General features: G+C 39.1%; 3 protein-coding genes across 5 annotated transcripts; 2 read left to right on the forward strand and 1 right to left on the reverse strand.

Moving 5' to 3' along the window:
* Window positions 1-17: 17 nt before the first annotated feature.
* si:ch211-195b15.7 (synembryn-A) lies at window positions 18-10,110 on the reverse strand. Its single transcript, XM_043235417.1, has 14 exons — window positions 10,022-10,110; window positions 9,814-9,904; window positions 9,449-9,496; window positions 9,195-9,212; window positions 8,499-8,591; window positions 7,146-7,756; window positions 6,895-7,030; window positions 6,423-6,611; window positions 3,402-3,496; window positions 3,169-3,319; window positions 2,586-2,681; window positions 2,036-2,180; window positions 1,051-1,321; window positions 18-894 (listed from the first exon to the last, which is right to left on the reverse strand). Exons 2-14 carry the CDS (start codon window positions 9,901-9,903, stop codon window positions 759-761), a joined length of 2,079 nt encoding a protein of 692 aa, XP_043091352.1. The 5' UTR covers window position 9,904; window positions 10,022-10,110; the 3' UTR covers window positions 18-758.
* A 581-nt stretch (window positions 10,111-10,691) lies between these two features.
* LOC122342085 (insulin) lies at window positions 10,692-12,091 on the forward strand. The gene is made up of 2 exons (XM_043235860.1): window positions 10,692-11,058; window positions 11,820-12,091. Exons 1-2 carry the CDS (start codon window positions 10,881-10,883, stop codon window positions 11,966-11,968), a joined length of 327 nt encoding a protein of 108 aa, XP_043091795.1. The 5' UTR covers window positions 10,692-10,880; the 3' UTR covers window positions 11,969-12,091.
* Window positions 12,092-12,651: 560 nt separating this feature from the next.
* On the forward strand, window positions 12,652-22,711 carry scaf1 (SR-related CTD-associated factor 1). Of its 3 annotated transcripts, none has more exons than XM_043230508.1 (11): window positions 12,652-12,831; window positions 13,111-13,265; window positions 13,363-13,416; window positions 13,561-13,668; window positions 13,805-13,881; window positions 14,890-14,990; window positions 15,074-18,784; window positions 18,887-18,969; window positions 20,170-20,478; window positions 21,413-21,541; window positions 21,641-22,711. In XM_043230508.1, the coding sequence occupies exons 3-11, from the start codon at window positions 13,363-13,365 to the stop codon at window positions 21,797-21,799; spliced, it is 4,731 nt and encodes a 1,576-aa protein (XP_043086443.1). In that variant the 5' UTR covers window positions 12,652-12,831; window positions 13,111-13,265; the 3' UTR covers window positions 21,800-22,711. The 3 variants fall into 3 exon arrangements, with proteins under 3 accessions (XP_043086443.1, XP_043086435.1, XP_043086426.1); XM_043230500.1 differs by having other exon boundaries at window positions 13,179-13,265; XM_043230491.1 differs by lacking the exon at window positions 13,111-13,265.
* Window positions 22,712-25,630: the final 2,919 nt, after the last annotated feature.

Here is a 25,630-nt window from a genome sequence, read left to right on the forward strand (position 1 = left end):
TTTGTTTGTTTCATTTTATTTGTTATTGACATACTTGCTGGTATTTTATGCGGGGAGAAATGATATCGTGGCGGGAAAAACACTGTAAATCAAGCAGAACGGTGAAAAAAAATTACCTGCTTCTACACATTGTACTTTGGTTCAAAGTTTGCTAATCATTTTTTTGTAAATGAAAACATTTCTCTGAGGATGTATTTTTATTCGGCGTTCTCGGCGCAGAGCGTTAGACTGACCCTCAGCAGTTCTCTTCAAGGTAAACATTTCACTCCTGCTAGAGCGCGAAAAAAAAGAATCCGTAGAACTGCATTTCCTGTTGTTACCATGGTAACATAACCATGGCAACACCAGCAGCATTTTCCAGGAGTGTTTGTCTGTCTTTGGTGTGATGGCTGTCTCTCTTTGTCTCTTTCTTTCTCCTTCGCTTCTTAGTAGCTCCCTATTTTGTGGTTTCTAGCTCTTCGTGACTCACGAGAGTTATTACAAAGAAATGTCATTCTCCGCTATTTTACGTACGTTACAAAATATCTCCCCTCCCTCGTTTTTTCACACAGAGCTTTGTTTATTCTGTTTTTTTTGTCTCTATAGCATTTCTTTTTACATACACCAATAACTGAATTAACGAACAACAAATTATTCCTTATTATGTGTTACATTAATTTGCGCTATTAATAATACTATTGTATTAGCGCTGTATCAGTCAGTTTTATAAAATATCCTGCACCTGTCGGTTATTAATCATCATTATCATCTTGTCATCATTACTGCTCTGTTTCGCTATCATCATCTTCCTCCTCTTCTTCGTCCTCCTCCTGCACAGCGCTGTGCCTCGTCTGGCCACAAAGGGGCGCCAGTTTTCCGTCTGTTGTCACTCGCATTGGCTGAATGATTTTGTTCCTGAGCGGGTGTGGTGGAAGGGATGGTAATAAAGAAACAAAAGTAATATTAATAAAGGCTGCTGTGTATTATAACGGGTTCAACTATTCACTACACATACGCTCTGAGCAGAAAATCAGTGATGATTTTACCATATTCTCTCTGAAACACACATACCTCGAGAGCCTGTTGAACATATTTATGAGTCTGAGCGCCTCTGCCTCTTTCTCTTCCTCAGTCATTCCTTCCATTGGATCAGGCTGTTCCTCCTCCACCCGTCCCGTCACAGGGTTAATCCTGTCCTTGGCTTGTCTGTACTCCTCCGTGTCTGAGTCAGAGTCACTGGAGTACTGTGGTTGAGGAGATGGGCCGCGGCCGTTCAAAAGCCCCCGTGCCGCCAGCAGCCCCGCCGCATTACCGTATCCAGTGTACTTCACAAACCTGCTCACTGGGAGAGAGAGAGTACATGAATACCATACACCGGCAACACTGTTGTAAATGTCACAAAAAGGCATATTGTGAATGCTGCAGAGATGACATTTTTGTAGGCCAAAACCTGGAAATGGATTCGCATTTTAGCCCTTCTGGTTCCATTGTCCTGATGGCAATGGGTCTTATGCCGAACGTTTTAAGCTTGAGATAAGCTTAAGATAATTTAGAGTTTCATGATATACAATACATTAGTAATAACCCTTGTGTTTTTTTTAAGCAGTTGCTAACATGTGGCTAAATAAAACTACAGAGTTTGTCAGTGACGTTAAACATAATCACATCAAACAAGAAGGTTCATTTACTCCCTAGTCTCCTTTTACCTCTGTGTATTTATTACAGCAATCTTGCATACTATTCTATCTAAAAAACCAAAAAAAACATGCAAGTAAAGACTGAGTTCTCCAAACCAGCGGCAGTTGCATTATGAAAACGCAAGAATGATAAAAAGCTTTCTGCAGTGATCCACTTGAAAAATCAGATTTGGTTTTTGTGAAGGGACGCAGGCTGATGTTAACGTCTGGGTGGGCCTACAAAAATATATTTCCCATCCAGTACTTGCAAGTTTAATTATAATATGTTCATACCACGAGACGTGAATACGATTTCAGTATTGTGGTATGTGTATGAATGTCAGTGCACTTTACATGGTTCAGTAGATGCATCTATATACCATTTTCTTTACAGAGCACAAAAAGAAGCTCAGCTGCACAGTGTTTGATATCAGTGTCGACATGGGTCATTAGTCGCACTAGTTTGCTCCTCAGTGTGCTCCCCTGTTCAGGCCTCATCTCAACGTCTCTCAGCGGAGGCAGGATCTGTTCAAAAATAGCACAGGATCAGGCTCCTGGTGCACGGCCATGAGAATAACTATGCATATGTTGTGTCTAACTTAATGTTTATAGAGTGCTCTGAAAGTAACAACCAAACTCACACCAAGAATGATAACTATACAGTTTTAAGTAATCGTTCTAATTCCATACCATAGCAATGACGACGGCACAGAGGAAAAATATAGTTAGAATCACTTTCAGAATGAATTTTCCAGCTGATGAATAATAAAAACATTGACAGCCAAACAGACAACATAACTGCATCATGCTCTTATAATCATTTTAACGCTAATTTGATAATTGCTGTAGTTATCTTTTTAGTTATAGTTCTTGGTTTAAACAGTTTGAAATATGTTGAAATGCTAAAAAGGTATTTTGAGGTGATCATACCTGCTGTCTGAGATAATGCCTAGTTTCCCTGTGTGCTTTGCTGCTCTCAGTCAACAGGTTTAACACTGGAGCCAGCTTTTCCTTCAGCTTATGACCCTGTATTCACATTTAAAGACATAACATTTTATGATTAAATAAATTGCACAAATGCAATATATTTACACCTATATGTCTTTATATACTATATACACCCATATATACTCTGTTAAAGGCATAGTTTATTTAGATTTAAAATCTGTCTTTATTGTTACATTCTTTCTTCTGTGGAACACAACAGAGAATATTTTAAGAATGTTTTGTAACCAAACAGTTTTGGTTAACAGTGACATCCAGTTAATGGACAAAACATTTATCAAAATATTTTCTTAAATGTTCCCAGGAAGAAAAGGATAGATTTGTAATAACATAAAGGTGAGGAAATGATGACACAATTTAATTTTTGGGAAAATTAACCCTTTAACCCTCATGGAGACTGAACCCCAGTCTATAAGGTCCCTGGCAATCAAACCCTTAACTTTGGCCTTATAAGTTGCATGTTCTTGAGCTAGAGGAACACTAGAGAGTTCAGAGTGCTCTTTCTCACTCTATCCAGTCTCTTCTCCATGAAGAGCAGCAGAGTGTGAACGCAGTCCATGTTGACTCCGCCGGACTCCCTCGAACCTTCAGACAGACGAACGGACAGCAGAACGTCCAAGCACTGCAGAGGCAGCGATGAGAGCACATTCACTGTGTGTCTGTGGATGTTCAGCACAGAAGCGTTATAGAGATCAATAGGACGAGACCTCTCAAGACTCATGGTTTGATTTTTACTCTCACCCTTGCAGCTCCTCTCTTCTATCCTCTCCCTCACAGGGTATGAGCAGACAGTGACGCAGGACTGCAGCTAGGTGACGATACAAAGCTGCAGCCTCCTGTGGCAGAAGAAGAACCAAATCACTGATAGTAAAATCTAATTCTTAACAGAGGTCTGTTCTGTTCTGGTGGTTAGGGGGGATTTTATATATATGTATAAATATGTGTGTGTGTCATTAAATTAAGATTTTTTTTTTCTGTAACTTTTTCATTCGTTTATTCATTGAAAAATCCACTTGCTAATGTCTTTCCTCTTTTCAAGTAAATTTAGGCCACATTGTATGAATTCATTCTTAGTGTTGGGGAGAAACTAGTTACATGTAATTAATGTAACTGTTACTGAGACACATCAGTTACATCAGAATATTTTCACACATAAAGATTTGATTGAATTCTTTCACAAATTGTATTGACTGATCCAAAATCTAAGACATTGATGTTTCATCACATTTTTATGAGAATACTGCTTTATTTCCTATTTGGGCTTGTGTATATGCTTTGTTTTTTCCCCCCAAGGCATTGTTAGATGCCTGACCATTTTCTATGCAAAGATTTGGCTTCAAAAACAGAAGCTATCAAACTATACTTTGATATCATTTTGAGTTTAAATACAGAATTGAAATCATAACAAAGTAAAAAGATGTCTTAGTGTTATTTTGTAGCGGCGGATTATAATATAATTTCAAGTGATGAAAAGAATACTGTCTGCTTTAAATGTTTGAAAATGGTTAACATTACAGTTTTTCTCAATTGCTTTGGCTCAATTCTCGAATGAAATTTTAATTTTTCAAAACAATAAGTTCAGATCTCTAAACAATTAGCTTCTTGTTCACATCAGATTAGAATTTCTTATTGATTTGAGCAAATTGCAAATGCTTTGGCACATGTGCGCAAACAGTAAGTACAATTGTCTGCATTTTTGCACAAAAATTAATTGCATATGGCTTGTTGATCAAAACTGATCAGACGATTCTCACTTTAACTGTCAAACTCTTCATAACTTTTCAATCCTTTTTCATTGTGTGAGCCATCACACTCAAAACGATCCATTCAGTTATGAAAAGTTAGTATACATACATGTATATTCTATATTCTATAAATATTCTGTCATTGACATTGTTTGTAATGTCATATGATATTTGCCTATGAATCACTCTAATTTTGGAAAATGGAGGACACAATTTGAATCAACCAATCAACCAATGAATTCAACCATGTAACCCATGAAAGTTTGGGAGGATATATAGAGAGATTTTAGATTGCCTGATGTTGATGAAAAGCTGACCAACAATCACTACCACCAAGAATTTTTTTGGAAAATGGAGGACTTAACACCTCTAAACTGTTAGTCCATTCCTAAATCAGAATGTCTGCAAAAGAAGAGTTTTTTTCAGCAAAATGGAGGTGGAAAGTATATGATCACAGACCACAAGATCAGATGTCTCTGTTGAATGCCATGAATGATATTTGTTGCTGTATATGAGGACATCATTTTTGATCATTGCAGGGGATCCAATTACTGTACATTCAAGGAGATTTTTTTCATTGCAATGGAAAACATCAGATGTGATGTTGATGAAAATCATTTGGCCTGACCAACAAGAGCGACATCTGATGTCCACCAAGAATAATTTTTTCTTCTTCTCATGGGTGTATACCAACTTTCATAACTGAATGGATCGCTTTTATAAAACTTTTGCATTTGTGGTAACGTAAGACATCTGAAATGTACAGTAATTGGACGAGCAAGATTTCAGGCCCGATTACATGTAGTGCATTACATAAAAATAAATGTATTTGTACTGAAAATACAAATGTTCATATATGTCAATGACAGATATTTATAGAATATACATGTATGTTACTAACTTTTCATAACTGAATGTACTATTGATGGCTGTTCTCAACAAATATCAGTTTTGTTTTTGTGAGAATTTTTGTTTGTTTTACATATGCAAAATTTTTTAATTTCCATGGCGCACATGTGCCAAGTGCCATGCTCAAATCAAAAGAAATTCTAATCTGATGTACAAGAAGCTAATTGTTTAGAGATCTGAACTTATTGTTTTGAAAAATTAAAATTTCATTCGAGAATGACAAAAATTGAGAAAAACTGTATTTTATTTGTGGTAACGTAAGACATCTGAAATGTACAGTAATTGGACGAGCAAGATTTCCGATTACATGTAGTGCATTACAAAAATAAATGTACTGTATAAATACAAATGATAACTTTTTTTTTTCTATGTACTATTGACTGTTCTCAACAAATATCAGTTTTGTTTTGTTTTTTGTTTGACTAATTACATGGTTGAGTGCCATGGTGAAAAAACATAAACATTTTGATAGCGTGGCTCACACAATTCTTTATATTTTGGTGGCCTTGGCCAAATGACTGACAAGATAACAGGTTTTGAAGCATGAATGAAAAGTTTTGGGTGACTAACTAACATGCAGAGTTCTGAAGTTCCAGCAAACAGTTTTGACATTTGCACTAACAAGAAAGTTAAGACTGTTTTGAAAAATGTGCCAAAGCAATTGAGAAAAACTGTAAGATTAAAATCGCTAAAATTGTTCATTTTGAAAAGTAATCTAAAAGTAATCAAATATAATTAATTACATCACTTTAATAAAGTAATTGAAATACTTATTAAATTACATAAATAGGGTAGCTTGTGGATGTTTTTTTTTCCATTTTGGGGGTCAGTATTAGCATTGGACCGATATGTGATGGTATGTGCAGTTTTGAGTTTTGTGCTGTTTCATGGTTTGTTCAATTCCGTTCTGTTTCTAAAAAATTATACTCATTTTTATGTTTGATCATCTATAATATAAACATTTCAGGAAAAAAATCTATTTAAAAAAACTATGTCTTAGCTCCTTAGCTCTTTATGTGCATCTTGTCAATAATTCTGTAACACTGTATAAACAAAGTTATTGGAAAAAATAAAATAAAAAAGCCTGTAGAAAAAAAGCATCATTTACCTCATCTATGTCCTGTCTGTGCACACTGTAGGTAATGTTGAAGAGAGTCTTGAGAATCTCAAGGGCGCGCTGAGTCACCTCCTTACACACAGGGGGTGCTGTGAGGTCAGTGAGTACTTCATGTGTTTCACCCCAGTGCACTTCCAAACACTGCTCCAGAGCAGCAGTCAGCATAGACACGCCACGCTCCTGACCGGAAGAGCACACAGACTGAGACAGGCCATGACAGACTAGATGGTCTACACTGATACTGCAGTGGTCCTCGAACTGTTGGGGTTTTTTTTTATTTGAAATGAATTGTTTTAAAAAATTTGCATTATCCATCTTTCTGTCCTCCAAGAGTTCGTTAGCCTGAAAAAACTGCACTCCAACAATCCAATAAACTGTAAGACAAATTATTTTTGCAGTGTATGTACCACTAACAATATTTTTCATTCTCCAAATAGCCGTATTTGTTTCATTGATCCGTTACCTGGCGGAGCTCTATCCTGAGCTCGGGCCGTAAAGCAGTCAACAGAAAGAGAAGTCGCAGTTCATAAAACTGACCACTTGGAGGTGATGAGGAATGTATACCATCTTTGAGTCTCTCTGACAGGCCGTGGAGCAACCTGGTGAGGAAAAACAAAGAATGAAACAGAGAGAGCGAATTTTCTATAACAACAAATTAAATATTTATTGACAGCGAATTTGGTCAGTGTTTTCATGTAACAGTCTGAACCACACCTCAGGATGCTGGCCCTCTCCTGTGCTTTTGGGCTGTTATAGATGATATTGCACAGGGCCTTCATGGCCTCTTTCCTCCAGACCTCTCCATCATCGTACCCCTCCTCCCCCTCCTCATCCTTCTCTTCTCTAGCATCCCTCTTTCCTCGTGTCAACAGCCCACAGACCCCATCTTTCCTCGCATTTTCTTCACAGCACTCGTTTTGTGCTTCTCTCTCAGTATTACAGTTAGATGTCACATTCACAGGGTTGAGCTGCAAGCCTCCTTCACTGAGCAAAGGTTGAGCACAGGCTGCAGAGACAGAGACTGAATCATCTTCCGCCCTATAACAGGTTGGCCGTTGTGTTTTGCCGCCATTATCATCCAGACGTGTCTCTGTCTCATTCTGTTGAGTAATGTCACTGCCCCACTCAGCCTCTTCTTCTTCAGGCCAGGTGGGCAGGACGGAGATGCCCCCAAGTCGAGCAAGAGTTAGAATGGCGTAGTCCGTGATCAGGGGTGCCAAGGCCTTTCGATCACGCGAGATAATTCTCAGAGTTCGCAGACACACCCTCAAAACCCCCGGCTGCAGCCGCATGCGAATGAACCAGATCAGAGCTGCAGCAAGCCTCTGGAAGAGACAGAGAGGGGAAGGATTTTTTAGCATTTTATTTGATGGGAATGTATAATCAAATGCATCATGGCCAAACATTTTAAGCTGTGGTTTAAATGTAAGAAATTGAAATTCAACTTTCATTTTTAATGATAACAGATAGATAGATAGATAGATAGATAGATAGATAGATAGATAGATAGATAGATAGATAGATAGATAGATAGATAGATAGATAGATAGATAGATAGATAGACAGACAGACAGACAGACAGACAGACAGACAGACAGATAGACAGACAGACAGATAGATAGACAGACAGACAGACAGACAGACAGATAGATAGATAGATAGATAGATAGATAGATAGATAGATAGATAGATAGATAGATAGATAGATAGATAGATAGATAGATAGATAGATAGACAGATAGACAGACAGACACAGATAGACAGATAGACAGATAGATAGATAGATAGATAGATAGATAGATAGATAGATAGATAGATAGATAGATAGATAGACAGATAGATAGATAGACAGACAGACAGACAGACAGACAGACAGACAGACAGATAGACAGACAGACAGATAGATAGATAGATAGATAGATAGATAGATAGATAGATAGATAGATAGATAGATAGATAGATAGATAAAAATTTTGAATATATGGATGTGGTGCTGAGTTATGCTTTTGGCCATATTTTATGAACGAGGTTGTAAAAAAACAAGTTTGGAAAAGAAGTTTGACTCACCCTCCGCAGAACAAGATTTGGGTCCTCGTTCTCATCAGAGTCAAAATCTGAGTCAGAGTCTGGAACATACTCTCTCACTTTATTCCTGCGGAACTAAGCGGAGAAGAACAAACATTCACAAGAGACAAGAGAGAGCGGCGTAAACAAGCAAACAAACACATAACGAAAAAAGCAGCTTTTGCAATAATGAGAGGTGAGAGGTGGAAAAGAATGAAGTCAGTGTCAAACTTAAGATTTAAAGATTTAAAGCATGGTCTGCTTCTTTACATATAAACAACAGAACATTGAAGTTCACTGAAGACTATTAAAGGCTTTTGGGAACAATCCTTCAACACAGAAGAGAGATTATGAAAGCTTTCATTTATAAAAGCTTTATTTTGTGAGCCCGGGCATCGTGAAGAGTGTAACAGTGCAAGTGGCTCTTGTGAATGCATGAGAACCGATGAATTATCTCTTTGACACACGGCACAATAATTGGTGCTTAGTAACAACAAAATAATGAGCTCAAAAGAGTTTACAGGCACATCCGACACAGACGCTCTGGGTGTCGATATGTACAGGTGCCCCAGGGTGAGAAACTGCAAGCATATTAGTTTCAGATTACCCACCTCTCTTGTTTTCCTCTTTCACACTCCCTTCTTAATTTATCTACAGCAAATACCTGCTCTTTTTCTGCAGGTCATGTGTAAGATTTACCTCTTCCAGCTCTCTTTGCTGTTCTCAGTTCAGCCCGAGAATAAATGACAAAAAGAGAGAAGTCGTGATTAAAAACACGCTTGTGAGCATTATATACACTGAATGAATGATGAGGGTGAAGTGAGGGATAAAGATAAGCGAAGGTGGATGAGTGAGATTTACATTATTAGCTGTGTTAATCTTAGCCATGTGTGCCCTCAGATTGAGGGCAGACAGATAAACACTCAAACATTAGCATAGACTTTAGAATTTACCTTTCTCCTCTCTCTTTCTTCCACATCAAAAAAGAAACATTCAGAGTTCTGTGAACACCAAAGGGAGAATTAAAAGGTGGAATTCATGAGAGATGGCCACATTTGAAGGCTCTGTGAATGCTAGACACATTAAAACTTCACCACACTGCAGAAATTGTAAAATGACTGGATAAGTAATGAGAAACACCCTTCAGGTTTACCCCAGTTCTGTTGTCATGGAAACTGCTAATATCTGAGTGTTGTAGAAGTAGTAGAAGATTCTAACACTGTTTTTTTTTCTGTCTGGCACAGCGATCATATTAAGCACAGTATTAATCTTATTACATTTAATTAAAATTCAGTATCGTGCTTGAAATTGTATTTACCTCAGTGTTGTAGTCATCCAGATGTATTTGAACATTGTCCTGGTCGCCTTGTTTAATAAACTGAATAATCTTCTCCACATCCACAGGCATTCTTAATAATTAATAACCAACCAAAATACAAAATGTGTTTTTTCATGAGGAGTATTTCTCAAAAATACTGCTGTAACCTTATACAGTATGAGAATTGCATTCATATTCCTGCACTTACCCTCTGTGGTTTTAAAAAGCACAGACGTCTAATGAGTTTCTTGCAAACGACACGTTTTAGTGTGCCTCTGTCTTCATACAGTATGTTCCCCTTTGTAATCTGACAGGCCTCAGATTTAGCTTTGAGTTTTCCTAAACTAATCCCACCCATCCTCTCTCACTCATTCACAGCACTGCTTATGAAACTCCATTATAGCGCGTTTGCTCCTGTCTGTGGGCACAGGTTTGCTGTACTGTATTTTCTTTCTTTTTTTAATAACGTAAAAATAATGCTACTCACTGCAAGAGTTATCCTCAGAACAGGAGCGCTAATTAGTGGGAAAGCCAATAGGGCCAGACAATAGGAATCAAAAAAAAAAAAAAAAAAAAAAAAAACTTGAGCAGCTATGCTGGCATTCAGACAACAGTGAGAAAAAGACAAGAGGGTTGGGGAGAGAGAAAGAGAGAGAGAGAGAGAGAGAGAGAGAGAGAGAGAGAGAGAGAGAGAGAGAGAGAGAGAGAGAGAGAGAGAGAGAGAGAGAGATGAAAGCAGCACAGGTTTATATAAAGCTTAATAGGGGTAATTAAACAAAGTGGGGGTCAGGAAGAGAAAGGCTGGGATGACTGGGGTGAGCTGATAGGGGTAATTATTTGTACTGATTGAAGGTGATTAATTGAGGCTAGTTGTTCAGCTCATTGATGGACCCTCATAAAAAGCAGAGTCCATTAGAACAGACACACACACACACAAAGAGACAATAACCCCAGCCCTACTGGGCTGGACGACACTTTCACACTTGACAGGGCACAATCAACCTGATCAGACGGGAAAGAGTTGCTATTTTGTGTTTCATGATCTGTTAAGTTTTCTCACAAGCAGAATGCACAGATCTGGACTGCTCCTGCTGTCGCTGTGCGCCGGCTCTCTGGTGACCCATAGCGGCGCGTTTGGGAATCGACGGCTGTGCGGGATTCAGCTCGTGGAAGCGCTGCTGCTCGTCTGTGGCGAAAAGGGCCTCTTCTACCAGCCTGGCAGGCGTGTCAGAGAGAACGCTTTCCGTGAGTCCGGCTACAATTGCATTTCTCTGCGACGCATTCCGTCAGCTTTTACTGTAAGAGATACCGTCTGTCCATTTTTATGCGTGATAAACGAAGTTACTGGGTAAAAAAGAAACATTCACTAGGCCTATTACACATTTTAATATGTATGTGTTTTTAAGAGGTTAATGTGCTATATATTTCAAGAGAGAAGAAAAATCTATTATTAAAACATACAAACATACTGTATTTATTTATGCATTTTCACACACCGAAAAATGTCATTGAATTTTATCATCATTTACTTATTGTGCCAAACCTCTATGACTTACTTAGGCTACTTCTGTGCAGCACAAAATAAAACATAGGCCACAGGGACATGTTGTAAACACATTTTTGATGCTCAATCTGCCAATTTCTTCATTCAACTTTACAGTAAGAGATACTATCTATCCATGCCTTTTCGTAATTCAGTATCACGCAATTTTACAGACACTGTTAGTTTGTGGGGGAACTAGTTCTATCCCTTACAAGTCCGAAATTAATAGGATAGAATTATGCTATTATTAAGCCAGTACTATTTCTAGCGTAACATTTTTGTGACCAATTAATCCTCTGTGGCTAACCATCCCTCTCCATCTCTTTATGAGTGTAGCCTATGATATTTGTTCCGTCTGTATGCGTTGTGTTTAAACTGGAAAACCGTTTGATTATTTAAATTAACGGTAATAATATGCATATAACGCCTATATAGACTACTTTTGAAACCCGTCTTTCAACAGGCGTCATGATGAGGAACAGCGCCCCCTTCCTGCGGCAGAGTGGAGAGAGAGGCACTGCCAGAAATACTGTAGAAAAGAGAGGCATCGTAGAGCAGTGCTGCCATTTCTACTGTGACTATTACGATCTGGAGAATTACTGCAACACATAGAGAATAGAGTAATAACTTGCATTATTTAAGTACTGCAGCTCTGGTATATGGCACGCTTATTTGGATGATAATTATGAACAGCGGTAAATTTAAGATCACTTGAAATGTAACACAATGAGCATGTTTATGAATAAAACGTTTGCATATATATAAAAAATAAGAATGTTTTTGTTTGTGTTGCACGATACAGAGTGAAAACATAACACTACCAACAAAGGTGGCTTTGATTCCCTGAGAATTCATAAAAATAGGCCTACCTTTAATGCAACATAATTCGTAAAGATTGATTGTTATTAAAAATTAAAGCGCCATTGAAAAGTATTATTGAAATTATATAAATAACAACAACAAAAAAACGCAAAGCAAAATGTTTCCAGGATATTTAGTGAACTTAATAATGTGAATGTGAATTTTTAAGCTAATAATAATGGTACTAAAATCATTTGAGTATCATCTGACTCAAACAATAACCATATATTAAACCAATAATCGACTACTACATGACATTTATTAATACAATGTTAATGTGATAAGATAATTTAACCCTGAATTATTTTCTAGATCTTATGCTTTCTAGTAGGCCCTATATATACAATTGCAAAGAAATTTCCTCAGATTTGCATCGACGCCACAGAAGTAGTCTTTGATGAAAAACATCATTTCCCATAAGCCCATGCCGGCAGTTTCACAGAAGGGGAAGCAAAATGGCGGATTCGGATGGGATGGGCCTCTTATTGTGCTCCTTAAAGAAAAATGTTTCGTGCCTCTGCGTGTCGTATTAAAGTTAACAAAAACACTGTGGTGGGTTTTAGCAGCTCATCAGCTTTGGGATTCATCAGCCGGCTCATCTCTGCACTTTAAAGGTAAATGGCTTTCGTAGCTTGTCTAACTTAGCTAGCCAGCTAACCCCTGTGGACGACAAACTATAGGCTATAAAATTATTGCTAGTGCGAAAGGTTGCTTAAAACGAAACACAGATGAGAAAGTCTGCTAGTGATACTCGGTGCATTCAGAATGAGACGAATATTATATATGGCTATTAAATGACAGTTAACAAGTGAGTACCCAGACAAACACTGCAGTGGAGCACACGTACAAGATAGCATCATCTTACATCAGTTTCATTCACTGCACACGATCAGAGCTGTCACGGGGTCAAGACTCGAAGGCACAGTGTTGAATGTCAATACAGATCAAGCTTTCTCTTCAGTTTACTCGAGTAATCAAGTTCCCCTGAGTGCTCTTCAAGTTAAAGACAGAGATTCAATGCAGAAGTAGTTTTCTCTCATCTCATCAGGTACGGTTATCATAACGGGTAAAGCTTTATGATGGCTCAGAGCTGATGTTTCAGATCTAGGTTATTTATTAACCACAGTGTTGTTCACTTTGTGTAGATGGGAACAGATGGACAGGCTGAAAAGGACAAAGAAGAAATTGTGCCAGGGAAGGTAAGTGTTGTATCTTGTTAATGTAGGAGCAGGTTGTGATCATATACTGTTGACAATGAGATTAAGATTCAGAATGCACAGTACTCTCTGCTGAACATGCTTAATGTCTTCTGTCTTGTCCTCTTGTTGTCACAATCTGAACAGTGTCCCGATGAAGAGGAGGAAGTGGAATCTAAAGCAGCCAGAAGGACGGTTAGCTTAAGATGTTTCCAAGGAAACAGAGAGACCTCAGAGGATGAGCCTAGTGAACTGGTAAAATTATTTAGGCAATATGTGTAATTGTATGTTCAGTCCTGTTACATACTTAGTATGTTTGCAATTTACCCACTTTGAAATTGGTGACCTGAAGGGACCCTTGAATCATTTAATTTTTGTTACACTCTTGTAGGGGGCGGCTGCTGTTACTTCTTCTGAGCCTGTATTTCTTGTGCCTCAGCTCAGCTCACAACCTCAGTACCTGGACTGGTAAGAGCTTAATTTCAGCACATACCATAAAAAATTAAGTGTGATGGCAACAAAATTTGACTTTTTATTTACGCTGAGGGGTGTGAGTGTTGTACTTTTTGATGGATCCTTTTCACAAGACTGTGATGGCATGTTTAATGGTCATCAGCATTGTTAATCCTCAAAAGGATTTATAATACTATTCTTTGTATCATATCACCATTGCATCAAATTATATATTAAAAAGTTTACGATAATGCAAGGATGTTTCTAATGCAGAATCTATGGGAGGGTCTGTAAATTTGACATAGTTTTTAGTCAGACTCAATTTTTTCCTTTTATTGGGAGTCCTGCAAACAAAATCGGATAGTTTTTCTTTGCTATTTGAGCTAGTAGAAAAGCAAAAAATATATTTGTGGTACTATCATTTACTGCTATTCAAGGTAACCCAACTATGATGACTTCTGCTGCTGAGAAACCTGGAAATATGAAAAAGGTTTTGCTTGTTAAAGTAGTGTTTAATTGTCTTTGAAAGGGGCTGGCCTATAAAGGAAAAGTATAGCACACATTTTATCAAACGTTTGTTATGACCAGAACTGGGTGCATTAGACATTGAAGTCATGTCATTATTATATATAGCACTTTTTACAATACAGATTATTGTTGTCAAAAGTACTGGCTGCAATACTGTTTAGTACTTAAATTTTAAGAACTTTATTTCCTGCTAACTTTTAGGTGCTATTTAACAGATTCCTAAACGGCACTAATTGGTCAATTGTGTTCACTCGCTTAACATATGCTAATATACTAATCCGATACTAACTAGTCAAAAAACCTTTGCCATTTTATTTTCATACTTCAATGTATATTTCATTGTTACATATTCTGTTTATATCTGAGAATAATCACATTAAATATGTTCTGAATTTGTCTTTTTATATTAATAAATATGAAAATGTCTGAAAACAAATTCTGAAATTCTGTCTTAACTTGGTCAGCCTATAAACTATATTTTTTCTTCCTCTTTAGTGACTATGATGTCGAGCTAACAGCAGAAGTGAAAGTTGAGAATGGCGCATCTCTTGCTTTGTTGACATGTGTTACCCCAAATCTTTGTTACCAGAAGCCAGGTAGATTCAAGTCTATAGCTTACCTAAGATTATGTAAATAGTACTGATCAAACTAACACTTTTCTTTCATTGTTCTTTTATAGGATCCTTCTTAAATGTAAATTTTCACCTTCCACCATCTTTAAGGGAAAAGAGAGTTTCTGTAGATAGTTTTTTGCCTTCAGGCTCCTTTCCTGGATGTTTCTCAAGTGTAATTCAAGCCTCGAGACAGATGCAACTTGCGTCTTCATTCAAAAACCCTGATGGGGTCATACAGATGGCCAAAAGCCCTCTTCCCTCATCACCATCCAACTCACCGTCATCTCCTTCGTCTGCTCCCTCTTCCCCTTCCTCTTCCCCCTCGTCGTCATCTCCTGGTGGAATGGGTACAAACTATCGTGAGGATGAGGACAGAGGCCATGCTGGAGACAGCAGGGTCAGCAAAGGAACTGGAGACTTTGTGTCATCCACTTCGTCATCTTTGGTGCCATCATCAATGACTGTGCCACCTTCTTCTTCTAATCCTTCCCTCCATCCATCTTCATCATTCACACATCCATGCAATGATGGACAGAGGGACAGTTTAGAGAATGACATATATGACCCCTTTCACCCAACAGAAGGTGAAGGAGAGAGAGATCGGGCATCCACTGAGGACGAGGAGGAAGAGGTTGATAAATATGATCCGTTCGAGCCGACAGGTTCTCCAGCCTCTGAAACAGAGGAGGAAAAAAGATGTATGGATGAGGAGAATGAGGGAGGAAGTAGCATTAATAGCGAAGGGAATTTTGTGAAAGCTGATAGAGCATTGGAAATGGGGACACCTGCTGGCACAGAGGGAGGTCCTCCAGATTCAACAGAAATTGATGCTCCATCTTCATTTTTCAATAACTTACCTTTAGAACTCAACAGCAAGCGATCCATTAAAGATAGAATAAGGGAACAGGGAAAAAATCAAAGAGAACGAGGAACAGACTCTGAGCACTCAGAGATAGAAGAAGGAGAGATAGTGGGTGCTAATGAAAGAGGAAGAGAACGAGTGATTGAGAGAAGGAGGGAGGTGTTGCTTCCATCATCAAGCAGTCCCTCTTATCTTCAAGCCGGCGTCCCCAAACCTGAGAGGATCTTACGGGTGTTAGAGGGTGACGGGTTTGTATCTGTCCGTGCTGATAAAGAATGGGAGAGGGAACCAGTGGCCTCTGTGGGTGTCGGAGATTTAAGACGAAAACTGACAAGTAGGAGGAAAGAGAGGTTCAGATCATGCCCTTCCTCTGCATCCATATCACCGCCACCTGTTCCTGTTTTGCCCTTGCCCTCTCCTTCGTTTCCCAATTCTCCATCTCTATCCACTGAAAAAGGGAGGAGTCGCAAATCCTCCAAGAGTTCAAAAGACAGGGATAGACGCAAGCGGAAAGAGGGAAGAGGGGATAAGGAAAAGAGGAAAAAAAAGAAAGAAGAAAAGGAGTCAGGTGAAGGTAAAAGTGAATGTAAAGAGAGAGACAGTGAAAAAAGGAGTGTAAAAGAGAACAAAGACAAAGATAGTGATAGGGCGAGAAGCAGCCGAAGTGATAGTCACAAGCGGAAAAAGAGACGCAGGAGCACTCCAGAACATTCCTCTCGCTCCCACTCCCAGAATGCATCACGTCACACACACAGTCGGAGATCCTGGTCCAGCCACTCAGAGGATCGACACAAAGATAGAGACAGAGATAAAGAGAGCGAGAGAGAGCGTGAAAGGAACCATGAAAGAGACAGGGATAGGGACAGGTGGCGAGATGACAGGGATAGAGAGCGAGACAGAGACTCCAAAAGAAGAGATGAACGAAGGAGAGATAGGGATGACGATATCAGGAGGTCAAGCAGCCGAGAGAGAGGCAGCACAAAGAGGAGCAGAGAAAGCGGTGACAGGAGAGACAGAGAAAAAGAGATGGTTAGAGAAAGAGATCGAGACCGGGACAGGAGAAGAGATATTAGACCTGTCGTACCCCCATCCATTCAGGATCTTAATGGCTCTGATCTTTTTGCGATCAAACGTACCATCACCGTTACCACCACTACAACGACCACCACTGTACCAGGTTCACCACCTCGTAGTCAACGGCGCTCCCACAGTCGATCCCAGAGCTCAGACAAACATCGTAAGAGGAAGAAGAAACGTAGGAGACGATCAGATGATGAGGAAAGAAAGGATGAGGAGCACAGGAGCAGATCTCGCCCCACCTCCCTCACACCTCCTCGTTATCATGGATATGAATCGGACCGTCTCTCTGATCATCCAGAGATAGACATGCTTTCCTTAGATGGTGAAGCACTAGATTCAGACTACCCTTCATTAGAGGACTCACCACTACTTCCTCCTCCCCCTGAGCCCCCTCTACCAAGTCCTAAAATTAAATCCGGAGCGCCCAAAGCTAGCCGACATCATCTAAAGAAAAAATCCAGATCTAGCAAGACAGTTGGTCAGTCTGAATCCACCTCCTCCTCTTCTTCTCATAGACCAAAAGCCAAAAGTAAAAACCTTCTGTCATCTCTTTCACCACCCCTTTCTGCATCCTCAGGCAACACCACCTCCCTTCAGCCCACAGCTTCCTCATCCACTACTAAACGAGTACGAAAAACTGGTAAGGAAAAAGTAGGGAAGAAGGATGCTGGGCGTTCTGGCAGGTCCAAGAAGCTCAGTGGTGTTACCAGAAAGGGTAAGCTTCAATCTAAAGTCTCTGTTCTAGTGCGTGAAGGTGTTAGTAGCACCACTGGGAATTCTGGGAAGCTGGGCCTTGACCTTCTTGGACCTGGTGGTGTTGTAAGTGGAGCCTCAGGACCCTCAGTTGTTGGTGGGTCTATTGCTGTGGTTTTCCGGCGAGACAATGAGAGCCGATCACCGTTTCTTAAGCCCTGTTCAGAGACACTGGCCCTTCCAGGGAGAGGCAAAGACCCCTGCAAAACTGGGAAACAACGCAACATACTTGGGCCTCCATCATCAGCAAATCAGAGTGGACTAAAGTCAAAGAAGGCCAAGCCAAGCTCAGCTACATCCACGTCTTCATCTGCCTCTTCCCCTACTTCCTCACTTGCAGCAAAACGTAGAAGGAGGCCTGGAAAGAAGCCCAGAGAGAAAGGAATAAGTGTGGACGGAAGTGATTCTAAAGGTGTTAATAGTAATTGTAGCACGGTTGGTGGTGGTTGGCCGGGAGTAGCAACAGAAATGCAGCCTTTGGTGGGGGTTGGATCCAAGCCATCCAGTCCTCCTTCAGCTCTTCCTGGTCCCACTCCCTCCTCCTCTTCTTCATCCTCCACTTCCTCATCAGCAAGTATTCTTCCTCCATCCTCTTCACCACCACATACATCCCCATTGTCTTTGCCTCCGTCTCGAGATACAAGAGAGTCATCCCCGGACTCTCAAACTGTTGATAGTAGCTGCAAGACACCAGAGCCTTCATTCATCTTGGAGGAGGGCCCTGGTCTGTCCAAAGCCTTGTCTCTCACACCCTCAAAGTCCCCTGCCAGCCCTCCAGGTTTGCTGTCATCGCAGATCAGGGGTGAAACCATATCTCAGTCCACTTCCAGTGCTAAACCTCTCCCACCAGATGATCAGAAGGGCTCACCACCATGCTCTACTTCAACAGCTTTGGTGTCCGCCTCCATCTCTCATTCCAGTGCTCCTCTGGCAAATGACCCTTCTTCATCCTCCTCTTCTTCAGTGTCCTCATCTTCAGTTAACAAGCCACCACCCCCTCCGCCTCCTCCCCCATCGGCTCCACCATTACCCTGGAGTCTACAAACCGGGGTGGACTGCACTGCTGGAGGCGTTTTAGCATGTGAGTGTTTAATACATTACTTTTTAGTAATTCCCTTTTGATATGAATTATTAATTTATTGTGGAATGTGAAGTCATGTTCTGCTGTTAAATCTCTTTTTAGTGACAGCTCTCCTCTTCAAAATGGAGGAGGCCAATATAGCCAGCAGAGCTAAAGCACAGGAGTTCATCCAGGCCACAAGTCAGGTAAAATCTGTTTATATTTATAAGGGGTGGTCACATTATAATTTTTGCTCCATTGACTTACATTCGTATGGATGAAAGTAATGGAGACCTGGAAATGGAAGCACATATGAAGTAGTTTCTAAAGTTCTGTGAATTCTAACCATGTGCAAATTCATATTAAGTGTAGATGTGGCCTTCTATGACCTCCTATCGCAGTTGACTTCACAAGGACCTGCATTCCTTAGTTTTTGTTTCTGTTCCCAATAAACATTCTCACACAGTGAAAAATACATTGCAGAGCAAAGAGGAAACTGACAATACAGAGCAGGTTTACTTGTAGTATGAAACAATGTGTCAGCACTCTTAGCTTTCATATTTTTGTAATTTTTAAAGACATTCAAATGTGGCTCTTTAATGTGTTGTGACAGATCACGTTATATCCTAAATTCAAACATCTGAACCAATTGTCTTTCCAACATCAGATCAAGGATTTTATGTCAACTGTGGAACACACCATTTTTAAAGTTTAGGCCCGCTGAAGTTAATCTACTCTTCTGTTTAATTTGTGGTTAAGGTTAGAAGAGATACAACTTTCCATATTTTCCAAGCCAACAATGTAATGTGAAACCTATACAAATGGTTTTAAAAAGCACATGGAGCCATAGTTTTATCACTTTACAGTGTCGCAATGATGTATTTTTGCAAGTAAATGGCCTGTTATAGTTTGAGGGGGAAAGCAGATGAGAGCATATGTTCATATACAGCTCCTGTTTGGGGAGAAGTTAAAGATATTTTGTCCACAGAATACAAACACATTTTAACATTATTTTACAATTAATATCAGCATTCTGATTGGTCAGATCACCTGTCAATAAAGCTCCTTGCGAATGGTAAATTAAAAGAAAGCAAAGTTCAAAACTTCAAGATTGTAGTGTTATGTAAAAGTGGACTGATTGATCTTAAAAAAAACAAGTGACAAAATGGCTTATGTGTTGCAGTGTCTGAATTTTTTTGGTTTATATTCTAGTGTGACTGCCCATTTATTAATATAATGTTTTTCTTTATATTTCTTTACATAATAATTATGTATCCTGTTTTAAAGCCAGTCTACCAAAGGCCTAAAGTCTAGCTGATTGTCATTTCAGTTGCTATTGTTTGCGAAGTAAATTAATTACTTTAATGTGTAATAAAATTGTAATTCTTCCATTTCATTTTACACAGATTCTCTCTCAGGCCAATCAGAACCAGTCACAGCCACACCCTGCTTCATCATCCTCATCTGTCTCATCACAAGTTCCTCCACCTCCATCACATGCTCCACCCCCAGGACCCACTCCTGCCCAGTTTATTCTCCACAGCTCTGTCCCATTGGTTGGCTGCACCAAAACTCCTCCTTCACACTTGCACCCTGGACTCTCAATGGGTGGTGGCTGTGCTCAAACACCTCCGCCTCCATTGCCAGTGGGAATGACAGGGCCAACAGGGGGCAGTGAAACAGGCTGGGATAACGAAAGCAAAGACCCTGACAAGGTATCGCCACTTCATTTAACATGGTTCTCTCTTTGTTTTAGTCCACAGACAGATCTTGTAGACGAGCATAAAATTGTTTCAATACATACACTCACCGGCCACTTTATTAGGTACACCTTACTAGTACTGGGTTGGACCCCCTTTTGCCTACAGAACTGCCTTAATCCTTTGTGGCATAGATTCAGCATGGTACTGGAAAATTCCTCAGAGATTTTGGTCCATATTGACATGATAGCATCACGCAGTTGCTGCAGATTTGTCAGCTGCACATCTATGATGCGAATCTCCCGTTCCACCACATCCCAAAGGTACTCTATTAGATTGAGATCTGGTGACTGTGGAGGCCATTTGAGTACAGTGAACTCATTGTCATGTTGTCAAGAAACCAGAGATGATTTGCGCTTTATGACATGGTGCGTTATCCTGCTGGAAGTAGCCATCAGAAGATGGGCACAATTTTGGTGAGCCTGTGCAAATTGTAGCCTCAGTTTGTTGTTCTTAGCTGACAGGAGTGGCACCCGGTGTGGTCTTCTGCTGTAAACCCTAGAGATGGTTATGCGTGAAAATCCCAGTAGATCAGCAGTCAGATCAGCCAGCCTGTCTGGCACCAACAACCATGCCACGTTCAAAGTCACTTAAATCACCTTTCTTCCCAATTCTAATGGTTGGTTTGAGTTGCTGCCATGTGAATGGCTGATTAAAAATGTGTTAACGAGCAGTTGCACAGGTGTACCTAATAAAGTGCCGGTGAGTGTACATTTCTATATTTTTGTAATTAGGCCTGCAAAAGGAAAAAAACGGCATAACCTAGTGCAGAAGTAAATCGATTTAACAATTTACAGTTTTCTTGCTTTTAACAATATGACAATTTTTTGGCGGAGGATTATATACCTATCTATAACAAAGTAAATCTAAATCAATTACTTTTGGATAGTATCTGAAGAAGCTCCACACCCAGGAGAGGGCAGTAGAGGAGGTCAAATTGGCCATCAAGCCATACTACCAGCGTAAAGACATCAATAAAGACGAATATAAGGATATCTTAAGGAAGGCTGTGCACAAGGTAAATAAACATAACTTCAAGATTTGCAGTACATAACACTGTGTTGCTAATATCTACATTTTTAGACCGGTCATGACTAAACCTGTCTTTACTTCACAGATTTGTCACAGCCGAACAGGTGAGATAAACCCAGTTAAAGTGAGTAACCTGGTCAAGCTCTATGTCCAGAGGTACAAGTATTTCAGAAAGCATGGGCGCAAGATGGACGAGGAGGAAAAAGAGGACAGAGAGTCTGCCTCAATGCATTCCTCAACATGACTGAAAAAGACTGGTCGAACAAGTTTGCAAAATCTCCTCCCCTGCACGTGTTTGGGCCCACCATGGCTATTGAGTGACAGTCCCTTGTTATATTGCTCTGTCCCCCTATGTGTTGACATCATGTAAACTTGAGTATCCACCCTCCTTCCTGTCTCTCTTTCTTGTCTTGCTATAAATACGTATGAATATAGAAATGTGGTATGATATAAGGTATACTGAAGGCATTCTTAAGTATACACTCGAGAGGGAGAGATAAAGACGGCAAACACTTTCTTACACATTATGTTCAACATGTATATACTTTTTAAGTACACTACATACGTGTTCTTTCTTCCTCTCTCCCTTTCAGAGAAGGGTGCACATTTTAAATAGTCAGCTAGATTATACATTTATTAATATTGAGTGCGAAAGAATGAAAGAACGGACAACAGAGATGTAACGTTCTCCTTCAGGTTTTCTTTAAAACTAGGTTTGCAAGTGCAACCTGATTCTTCTCACTGTGTTCAGAGAGCATTCATTTGTAGAGGTGCTGCTCAGACACGTGACACTCTTTCAGATTTTGAGATACTTATGGAATGGAGGATATTTTTCGGTTCCATCTCATAGGACAGTGAATGTGTATATACATGGGACAAACATGTTTGGTGATGTTTTTTTTTTTTTACTTCAATTATAAACAACAGACAAAATTCTGGCAAAATGTCATTACTCAGCTAGAGAATTTGTTTTACCCAATCAAAGCTTCACATAATATAATTTGGTTGGCAGAAGACAGTGAATGGAAGAGGTACTACAGTGTGTATATGAATGGTTGAGATAAATGCATGCGTTTTGGATTTTATTTGTACTGAAGAAACTGTAGTGATTTTGAAGGTCACATGAGAGATAAACTTTCAAATTTGCCCTTAAAAATGAAAACGTTTGACTCTTTCTTAATCAAAGCATCAGTTTTCAGCTTAAAGTTCTATGAGCAGAGTTCAACATCATTTGTGATTTATTTCTCCCATATTTAGGTGCACGATTTACCTTATTATTGACCTTGATTACTGTGAGTTACATACTAAATATAGTACAGATGTTACAGTTTCCCGCCTTATTATTATAAAAAGTTATTATGCCGTAGACGGCAACAGACAAATTTGCATCTTTAAAACAAATCAAATTTGCAATATGATTACCTCAGGTACCATACACAGTAAGAAAAAAATTATGTCCTGGCAATAAATTATCAGTACACTTTCGCTTTAACAAACATTTTAGTTTAACCATAAAACAACGCAATTAGAACCATGCTTTGGGTCATATTTTAACAAACATTTTTAAAATATTTCAAGTGTAGCTAGTAAGACAGTTGTTCACACTAGAGGGATTAGTGTGAGTAAACATCAATGACAAGTCAAATGTTAGAAATGTAAAAATATGTATAGCTTGAGGGTGAAATCTGCTGAGGACAAAACAAGGACTGTGTAAAGGTAGTACTGAAAGGTTTCATTTAAAGGTTTACATAAAAAAACACCTGTTAGATTCTTTCCTCTTACCATTAATCGTGTCTCATTTTGTCGGCATAAACTCATTAATATACACCAATTTAGTATGTATTTAAAGAAGTGAGGGCTGTAAGGACGGCCTGTTCATTTGTAGGTAACAAAGAAATTGTTATCCTATGAATATTGCATTGTTTTGAATGAATGAATAAAGATGGGATTTACATCTTACTCTGTAATGCTGTACACCTAAAGCAATTTACAATCATTTTCCCCAAGCACCACCAGTGTGCAGCATCCACCTGGTTGATGTGACAGCAGCAATAGTACACCAGTGCCAGAGGAAGAGTCAGGAGCTGATTGTTATAATTCATCATCCAAAGGACGGTGCTTCTTTAAAACAGTATAATGTCCTCAGCACTATACTGCGGCGTTAGGACCCACACACACCACAGGGTGAGTACCCCCGATGGCCTCACTAACACCTCTTCCAGCAGCAACCTGGTTTTCCTAGGAGGTCTCTCATCCAAATACTGACCAGACTCAACCCCATTTAGCCTTTTCCTTTATTTCTATAAACATTTGGAGATCTAGCCTCCATGGTAGCAATAAAGTAGACATAAATATTACCGGAGGAAACTCAAGCTCGTGTCCAACACCATGATGACCTGATCATTGATTTAAACAGACCTGTACTCCATGTTAATCTTGAAAGTTTAACAGGTAGTATACAGTAATCTGAGGTAGTCACCACTATGGGCAGAGACCTCATCAGTGTAAAAGAAACCCCTGCATTAATACTGGAGTAAGACTTTTTTCAGATCTTTACATGGTGTATACCGTTGTTGCATTATGTCCTTCATTAAGGTGGTGGATGCAAAATGTTTACTGCAAAGTGTGAACATTCACACCTCTTCATCACGTTTTAAATTAGTGCATTTCTTTTAGACACATTTGGACATTTTTTTCAGTCACAACATATTACAGGTATTTATAAAATTTTCATTCAGTTTTATAAAATATCCTGACTATATTACATTTGTAATATATATATTTAAGGGCCCCTGAATTGGTCCAAGGATGGTATTCAGTTGGGAATGAAGGTTTCGTATGTGTTTGGCCTCTTCAGCATGCAAAATTTAGGTTAAATTCTAATCTGACTCCATTTTATTATAACCTCAAACTTTGGTTGAAATGCCAATTAATTGTTCATTTCTAATCATTAATTCTTATAACATGATTGATTCTAGTTAACTCTTTACTTCATATTTACTCATTCAGTAGGATGGTGTATCACACCTGCGATATACAATTGTACCCCATGGTCACTTAACCTCCAGTCATAGGTAATGACTAAGTATTTCATGCGTTCGATACTTTATCTAATCTGAGATTTAACATATGCCTTTGCTTAATCTACTTGAAAAAATTATTTCATAGTAAGTGAGAATGAAATCAAATGTAACAAATTTATTATCAGTCGGGTAAATATGTATTATATAAACTACAAAGCCAAATCAAAGTGAACAAAGTGGTTCATTTCGGCTACAGAAGGGCCTGATGTTCTTGCAAGGTTTTCTTACGTACTCTGACCAAAATAATTAATTTTCTGTTCTTTTTATTAGTGCTATATTCCATCTCTACTGTGTTATTCCTATGTATGTCTGCACGATCATGTATGTTTGCACTATGTCCATACTTTTTTCTGCACCGGACGCTCCAGTCATCAAGTCAAATTTCTTGTGTGTGTAAACATACTTGGTAATAAAGCTCTTTCTGACTGGTCTTTATTTCTTTACTTTTAACTTATTTCTAAATGTTATTCCCCTTTCTAGAGAGAGAGAGTACCCTATCCTGTATAAATTTGAAAAAAATGAATAAATATTTGATTCTTACAGGTGAAAGCTTATAAGACCCATCCAATTATTTACTTCCTGGAACTCAAACTAACTTCAGTCAAACCAGCATAACTGGCCACGCCGAAATGACATCTTAAGGTCAATAGAACTTCAAAAAGACACGCCTGTATAGACGTGAAAAGTAGAAACGTTTTCTGATAACAAAAAGTATCCGTTTTTCACTAAATAACGAAACAATATAGCGGGACTAAGTATTTACAACCATAGCCAAAGGTAAACTTACCCATGCCGTTGGTTACAAATCACAGTTTACCTGAAAATGTTTGGTATAAAACAACGTGATAAATTCTCTCTTATCATATTCTTCTTCTACTGCTCTTATCAGGGCCGCATATTTGTTTTCCTTGCCCTCACATCCCACAACTGTTTGTTTGGTTTAATTCAACACACACGGCGTAGCGCATCTCGAGCTCGCGCTGGAATGCGTC

This window comes from Puntigrus tetrazona, chromosome 3 (assembly GCF_018831695.1).
Source record: "Puntigrus tetrazona isolate hp1 chromosome 3, ASM1883169v1, whole genome shotgun sequence".
Taxonomy (NCBI): Eukaryota; Metazoa; Chordata; class Actinopteri; order Cypriniformes; family Cyprinidae; genus Puntigrus; species Puntigrus tetrazona.